General features: G+C 36.3%; 1 protein-coding gene across 1 annotated transcript; it reads left to right on the forward strand.

Annotated features, from left to right (window-relative positions):
* The first annotated feature begins 5,820 nt into the window (after positions 1-5,820).
* Positions 5,821-7,738, forward strand: LOC140812178 (peroxidase 72-like). Its single transcript, XM_073170393.1, has 4 exons — positions 5,821-6,422; positions 6,626-6,817; positions 6,959-7,124; positions 7,191-7,738. Exons 1-4 carry the CDS (start codon positions 6,189-6,191, stop codon positions 7,601-7,603), a joined length of 1,005 nt encoding a protein of 334 aa, XP_073026494.1. The 5' UTR covers positions 5,821-6,188; the 3' UTR covers positions 7,604-7,738.
* The last annotated feature ends 836 nt before the right edge of the window (positions 7,739-8,574 follow it).

Genomic DNA, 8,574 nt, shown 5'->3' on the forward strand with positions numbered 1-8,574 from the left:
GCAAAAGTCACCTTCTTAGCAACACAATCGATAACTGCACGGTAAGTCGAAAGCCAATCCATGCCAAGAATAACATCGAAGGCAACCATAGGAATAACAATCAAATCAGCGAAGACAACTCGCTCCTCAATACGAACAGGGCACGCAAAGACAATCGATGTCGGGCACAAGACATCTCCCGAAGGCAAAACAACACTAAGCTGAATGGGAAGACTAGAAGGAACTATACCCAAAGATCTCAAAAACAAATCAGACATAAAAGAATGAGTAGCACCAGTATCAATCAAAGTAGTAGCTACTCTGCCTGAAATCAAAATAGTACTAGAGATCAATGAAGAATCATGATTAATACCTTCCTTGGTCATCGAAAAGATACGACCCTGCACCTTCCCTTGGCTAGCTCCCTTAGGACAATTCCTGGCAACGTGGCCTGCCGTGCCACAACGATAACAAGACTGAGTGCCAAATCTGCACTCTCCACGGTGATGCTTGCCACACTTCTGACACAAAGGCTTCTCGGGATCAAATGGAACAACTGGAACTGGCGGAGGTCTAGGACTCGGCTCCATCTTGTCCTTGCCCTTGAAACGATTCCTGCCCCTCTGATTAGAACCCTGGCCTCTCTGAGCAACAGCTTGATGCCTCTCTTGCCTCTCCCTGGCGATATCCTTCTCGTCCTGCTCGGCCAACAGCGCTTTGGACACGATCTCCTTGAAAGTAACAGCCTTGGACATGTTGATATCACGACGAATCTCCGCTCTAAGGCCTCGAATGAAATGAGCGCCCTTGTCCTTGTCGTTCGAAGCAATATACGGAGCAAATAAGCAACCCTCCTCAAACTTCAGGATATACTGACCAACATCTAAGCTCCCCTGTCTAAGCTCCAAGAACTCCGTAACCTTCCTCGCTCGAAGTGCATCGGGGAAATACTTGTCGTAGAACAAGTCAGTGAACTCAGACCACTTCAGTGTCGCAACATCAACTCCCACTTTCGTGGCATTCCACCAGATACGTGCAGCTTTAACCAACATGAAAATGGCACAACTGATCCTGTCTTTGTCCTCGTACTGGAGATGATCGAAGATAGCTTCAAGCGCCTTGACCCACTCGACAGCAACTAGAGGATCGGCGCTACCTGCGAATTCCGGTGGATCCATCCTCTTGAAAGCAGAAAAGACGGCATCAGTGCCAACAGCCTGAGCAACCTGACCTCTCACTTGGCCTCGACCCTGTCCTGCTCCTTGCAATCGGAGCAACTGCTGAATCTGATCGCTATGCACCTTAGCCTGCTCCTTAAGCAACTTGCCGAACTCGTCGACAACTCTCGAGGAAGAACTATCCTCACCCTCTGCCGCCTTACGCTTAGGAGGCATACTCTACAATTGCTCACAAGACACCAATCAATAAATATATAACAATGGATAGATGCAAGAAAACATACCCGGACAGTTGAAAGTAGACGAAGTCATATGCATTGGTCCGAAGAACACCGCTCTGATACCACTAAATGTGACACCCTGACCCGTAACGATAAAATACGCAGCGGAAATTTAAAATTTTTCTTTAAAATATGGAAGGAGTTTCAAAATACATTTCATAAAAATGTTTACAAAATAATCACATGATCATTCAAATGATATACAAAATACAAAAGAATCATTCTTATGATCATGTCCCAAAATGATACAAAATAATCTTCCATCCAACGGTGCATGCATATGACCCCTATCCACAGTCAACGTCCCGGGCCTCCACTCTGATCTGCATCACATGAAAATAACTGAAATGAGAATAAATCTCAGCAAGTGGAACTCTAACATAGCAATGATACAATATACTCTGTAAATCATGGCTTTGAAATCATAAATACCATCAACTCTGAAACATGAATACTGTAGCAATAACTGTAGCAATATCATATCAATAGATAGCAATACGATGGTATTTTCTCTTTTCTCTGGTTGGATTGATATCAATAGTATCTATGACTGTGGGTGCAAATATCCCATCGATATAAATCGATAACTGTGAGGGATAAAAGCCTATGGGCGTTGATCAACTAATTGCATGCAATGCTCTGACTATGATTTAATCAATCCAATAAAAACATTTGAATTCTCAATAACATTTAAAGCCGTCGTTTCGCAATCTCTATATTTTCTTTTGTATTCCCTTTTTAACAATAGTGAGACATCAATTGTCTCCAATAGATAATCAATGGGATCAATACATAACAATGAATCAATTGAAGGGAATATCACTTTGAAACCTTTAAAACACAATACATATAACATCATGTGAGCAAAGGGATGAAATTCCACTTACAAACCAATAGAACACCTCAAACTTAGCTCTTGGTACACCACCTACAACAATAATCCATAAACAACACCAATATCAACTCTATATCCACAATTACAAGTTAAATAATCCATTAAACCAACCAAAACATCCACCTATAGCAACTCATCTCCAAAAACTATGATAGAATCGCACCAAAAACTTACCTAAGCTTCCTTATACCACGGAGAACGTCGATCTCAAGTCGGAAATCCAAATAACTCCAAGAATCAAAGGTAGGAAACAATTGAAAGTGGAGAAATAACCCTTGGAACTAGAGAGGAAATCTCGAAAAGAAGATAAGATAAGGTATGGAATGAAGTCAACTCAATCAAAAAGGTACTAAATATCTCGCCCATACTTACACCGCGGGTGCGGTCACACAAGCACCGCGGGTGCGCTAAGCTCACGGCATTCCAAAATAAATCCATGCACGGACACCGCGGGTGCGGTGCTACAATTACCGCGGGTGCGGTGCACACCGCGGGTGCGGTCCTTGCACTGCCGCGGGTGCGGTGATGCAACGGCCCTCCAAATCCTAAATGATGAATAGTACACCGCGGGGGCACTCCTCTAAGAGCGCGGGTGCACTCTACTCACGGCAATGAACAGTACAAACTCAACTAAAATCGATCCGAAACGCTGAAACGAACAATCAACACCAACTAATACCTCAATAAAACAATAACCAATAATACTATGACCCAAAACACAACTCTAAACATCTAATCATAAAACCCAAATAACAAGTAAAGCTTAAACCGTACCGTACACCGGGCTCGGCTATTACACTTTAATTGTAAAAAAATGGAAAATTTTGTACGGGGTGCGCTTGGGCGGCCCGAAATCTCGTCCCTACGCGCGTACGACAGCATGGACATTCATGGGCGCAGGGGGCATCCTGAAAAGGCGCCTCTATGCATCTACATATGTTTGGGAGTGCCATATGTCGATGTTTGTGAAAAAAATTTACCAAAATTTTCAATTTTCCTCTAAAATGTTTTTTAAAATAAAAATTGGACGGAAAATCGAAGTCTTATAGTGAATCTTTAAAATTTTCAACCAAAATCTCTTTACCGAAACTAAAATTTTAAAAGATTTGTTTTCAATCAAAATATTTTCCAGATCTGAAGTCATATAAAAGAAATTAAATAAAATTTTCTTTTAAAAGTCTGGAACTAAATAATATCCAAAATTTTTAAACAAATCTCAATGATTCAAGCATGAGTGGCTCTGATACCATTTGTTAGGGAATTTCCATAAACCACATATTTCATCATTCTAAATCATGAAGAATTTGACTGATAACTTAAGAGAAATCGTATCTGAAGCCATAAATTTGAATTTTTTAGAATGTGTCTTGATCTTCCAGATCTACACACTTTTTTCTTTGAGAGAATCATTTAGTTTTCTTTTCTCAATTATTTTCTTAATGGATAAGAGAATAGTGAACATGATGTCGTGAAATCTAGGGACCATGACTCATATATAGATAATGTCTATCATTATCTTGTTATATTTTTATTTTATCATAAAAACAGAAATTGTATTATGTCTCTATACATTAAAGTCTCACAACCTATTAGATACATAAAAGTCCAATAACCAAAATTTTGACTGATCACTTTAATTTTGGGCTTAACTTAATAGACAACTCACAACGCATAATTATTCATATCTAAGTTCATATAAATAAAATTGATACATCACATAATCGTCATTGATATGATTTTGAATAATAGTTGTTACTTAAATTCATTCTTTAATTTAAATCGTTCTTATATGAATCAAACACACATGCTTTTTGGAGATGATGATATCTAAGATTTAAATTCATCCCACACATTACAGTCTCATATACATGCAGGTTTTAAGTAATTAGTTTCCACTTTGGTGGCTCCATTCATCCAGCACTCTCTCGATTCTCAAGTTTTCGTGGTTGTTTCTGTTGTGTTCCTCCGGGACACTCCGACAAGGCCAAACCCATCGGTCTCTTAGTCTCTCTATTGTTTTCGACTCATTTGGTGGCCCTTTGACACCACTTCTTGCAGCAGAAACTTCCAATCCTAGTGCCAGAAACAAGATCGAAACTACGGTTCGAACGACGAAATCAGATTTTTGGTCAACTAATTTGAGATGTATAAAAAGAGGCCACATCGAGATTGAGCCTTATAAATACATAAATGAGCATATTGAATGTGTCCTAATTGTCAATTTTTAAGGCTTCCACTAATTTATTTCATTGAACTATGAGATATATAGGACTATTACAAAATGTTTTATCTCAATGATAAGCTCACTTATAAGAATATATGAGAGAAAAATACTTTAATCAAGGTGTAATACATTTCTCCTATGTGAGAAAAATTGAATATTAGAATGAGTTATAATGAGGTATAAAGGACTCATATATCAACATGGTTTAACTATTTTCGTAAAGCTGGAATGTATGTGAAGTAGTTGTAATAGGGTTTATTGTGCAGTCGCGTCTATGAAAGTACGGGTCAGAGCGTGACACAAGATGTGACGAAGTACTGAATTACGAACATAATTAATATATCAATACGTTAGAGAGATCATGTCATAGCAATTAGTTGCACGATTCACATCAAAACTCCGATAAATAATTAGTTTTAATGGATTTATCTAGTTTTTCGCCAATAAAAATCGAAATCAACCCTTCTATTTGAGCGAGGGAATCGATTTAAAACCATGGAAAAAATTATAAATTTAGAAGAGCATAAAAAATGAATGAGTTAAAACATAAGTTAAGAGACCAAGTAAAAAAGGAATAACCTTTGGCCAAAATCGGAGCAGTTCTCCTAATCTTCACATGATTTCTCATCTTCAAAATATTGACCTAATCTGGCCATCCTTTCGGCGGTCAATTCCAATATACAACAACTTCACCATATATATATTGGAAATTAATTAATTAATTCGTAGATTATTTTTTATATATATAAATTTGTTGTGCGAACTTTTTTTATAAAATTTATTTAGATTGCGTAAAAGGGCATATATTGATCAATTACTTTAATAACACTCTAAATGAAATTTTTTTTGATTAATCAAATTGGAGAAATGGTCACATAGAGAAATCTGGGACATGATTTCAACATTAAAAAAATGTGAATTGTAATTCAAGAATAACCTATCAAAGGCATACTTTATGTTCACTTCTTGCAACAACAATTATAAGATTAAGTATTTAACGAACGAAGCAATAATGTTGGATTGCAAACTATGTAGTGATTTCTTGTAACTAGATATCGATGTATACTTTAAATATTTTATGAACAATCGGAGAGCGAAATATGTAGTGAATCTATGTTAAAATTGGTATTTGCTTATTAATTTTCCCATATGGTCATCAATACACATAACATATACTTATACAAAAGTAGATGAGTCAATACTAACAATACAAAGTATATAGAAGGGAGCAGGTATGCAGGTGCTTCTAATCCAACTTCTATCAAGTTGTCCATTTTGTCTATCCATTTAGTTTCAACCGAAAACAGCTTACTTTCCCGGCAGACCCCCAGACGGGGACGATTGATCTTCTGTTCTCAACATAATTTTAAATTTTACGTAAAAAAAAAAAAATCATGTTTCATCCCACCTATACGCGAGATCGCCCCCCGTCAAGCACCTGAAGCCGTGAACTTTCTACAATATTTTCTTCCTAAAATCCCACCAACTCTACCCCATTCTTCCTCCCTCTCAATATGTGTTTGAACTACATTCTATAAATACTCACCATTTGTACCTAAAAGTTTCATCAAAACCAAGAACGCGTTTCTTCTTTCAATACATCTCACATCACTGCAGCAAATTGGCATCGAATGGCCAAGTCTATTATGATCAACATGTTAATGTTATCTCTCACTCTACTGATTCTTGCACCTTTTGGCTTCTCCATTAAAACCTATGGAAGCTATCTTTATCCACAGTTTTACGATCGATCATGCCCACGAGCCCAACAAATCGTCTATTCTATCGTTTCAAGAGCTGTCGCTCGAGAAGCTCGTATGGCTGCTTCGCTTCTTAGACTTCATTTTCATGACTGCTTCGTTAAGGTTTGTCACTCTACTAAACATCACAGCCATGCATGGCTTTTTATTAGATTTTTCACAGTATATATATACTAATGTTTTTTATACGCAACTACGTAGTCTGATGCTAAAATATATATATTTCATTTGACTTGGCAGTTGTTGTCCAAGTAGGAGCAAACCTTGTGATTTATTAAATGCGATATTTTTTGGTTGATTCTATGTAGGGGTGCGATGCATCGGTACTTCTGGACAGCAGCGGAAGCATAATCAGCGAGAAGGGGTCGAATCCTAACAGGAATTCGGCCCGTGGATTTGAAGTAATTGATGAGATTAAGTCGGCACTTGAGCAAGAATGTCCCGACACAGTTTCTTGTGCTGATATCATGGCTCTTGCCGCGAGAGATTCCACAGTTCTTGTGAGTACAAAAGCATGAAAAACCAAATGTTCCAAAGTATTATTATACAAATTCATAATCAAATATATATATATATATATATATATATATATATATATATATATATATATATATAATGATGATGATATTTCTTTTTCGCAGGCTGGTGGACCAAGGTGGGAGGTCCCATTGGGAAGAAGGGACTCTCTTGGTGCCAGTCTGAGTGGCTCAAATAGCAACATTCCAGCTCCTAACAATACTTTTCAAACCATCCTCACTAAGTTTAAGCTAAAAGGCCTTGATATTGTTGATCTTGTGGCATTATCTGGTAAATTTTATTTGACTTTTTGTTCCTTGTTTCAATGTATTTGACAACTCTTTTCTGTTTAATTAGGAAGTCATACCATTGGAAAATCAAGATGTGTCAGCTTCAGGCAAAGGCTCTATAACCAAAGTGGGAACTCACAACCTGACTTCACTTTAGATGAATCCTATGCATCCCAGTTACGTGGCACGTGCCCGCGTTCCGGTGGGGATCAGAATCTATTTTCTTTAGATTTCGTCACCCCAACCAAATTTGACAACAGCTACTTCAAGAATTTATTGAGTTTCAAGGGGCTCTTGAATTCTGATCAAGTACTGGTTACCAAGAATCAAGTGTCATTAGAGTTGGTGAAAAAATATGCTGCGGATAACGAGCTTTTCTTGGAACAATTCGCCAAGTCCATGGTGAAGATGGGAAACATTTTTCCACTGACAGGTGCCAGAGGAGAAATCAGGAAGAATTGCAGAAAGATTAATAGCTAAAATGCCTATATGCACTATATATGTTTTCAAGAATCAATAAATAAGCATCATGTCTTACATATCCTTGATCTTCCTCATTTGGTTGTTTAACTAGATGACATAAACTGATTCTGTTTAATTTACGATGTGTGAGACCCCGAGACTAAAATAGTTTTGATGGCATTTTCAGTAGATAAGTTGAAAAATAATGAATTAATTTTAAGGGCAAAATGGTAAATAGTGACATATCTTTTTCATATGAAGCTCAAATGATTTGAGATTTGGATATGACGTAGAAAACTCAAAGATACAGAAGTTTCATGTTTTGAGTTTTGAAAAATTTGATTGTTTGACTAATTCGAAGGGATATACCGATGTTAAAATGTTAAATAATATATATTATATTATTTTATATAATATAATATAATATTATATATATATATATATATATATATATATATATATAAAAAGATAACTTTGAAAGTTATCAAACGTAACTTTCAGAAAGTTACAGGAGAAGAGAAAACAAAGGTTTTTGATTTCTTTTCGATCGTGCGACTTATCGGTTTATTTAATCGACGAACCGATTTCAGATCTGGGATCGTTGACACGAGGTCTTCGATTTGAGGTATAAATTTTATATTTTTGGTAATGTTTGAAATTCATCGGTTTTTGGAATAAATCCGATAAATTGTTAAATCATACTGGAATTAAAGATTGTTGAATAATGTATGATTTTAACGAAGAAGAGATGATTATAGTGATATTATTTTGAATTATTCTCAATTTATTATAATTAGTGAATTTTAATCATTTGATTGAGATTGAAGAATTATGTGTCGGTTATATATGCGGTAGAATAACTGACAAGAAACTCATATTCGAAGTCGGAATTGAATTATGATATGATTTTGATTTGATATGAATTTTTGAAGTTTCAAATGATATTTGAAACTCATATTAATGATTTTGGAATATGTTATTGATTGGAA

Source organism: Primulina eburnea, chromosome 14, assembly GCF_022965805.1.
Source record: "Primulina eburnea isolate SZY01 chromosome 14, ASM2296580v1, whole genome shotgun sequence".
Taxonomy (NCBI): domain Eukaryota; kingdom Viridiplantae; phylum Streptophyta; class Magnoliopsida; order Lamiales; family Gesneriaceae; genus Primulina; species Primulina eburnea.

Coding starts and splice junctions, on each gene's coding strand:
- LOC140812178 (XM_073170393.1), top strand. CDS start 6,189: ATGGCCAAGTCTATTATGATCAACATGTTAATGTTATCTCTCACTCTA. Junction 6,818..6,958: donor CGAGAGATTCCACAGTTCTT/GTGAGTACAAAA, acceptor TCTTTTTCGCAG/GCTGGTGGACCAAGGTGGGA. Junction 7,125..7,190: donor TGATCTTGTGGCATTATCTG/GTAAATTTTATT, acceptor CTGTTTAATTAG/GAAGTCATACCATTGGAAAA.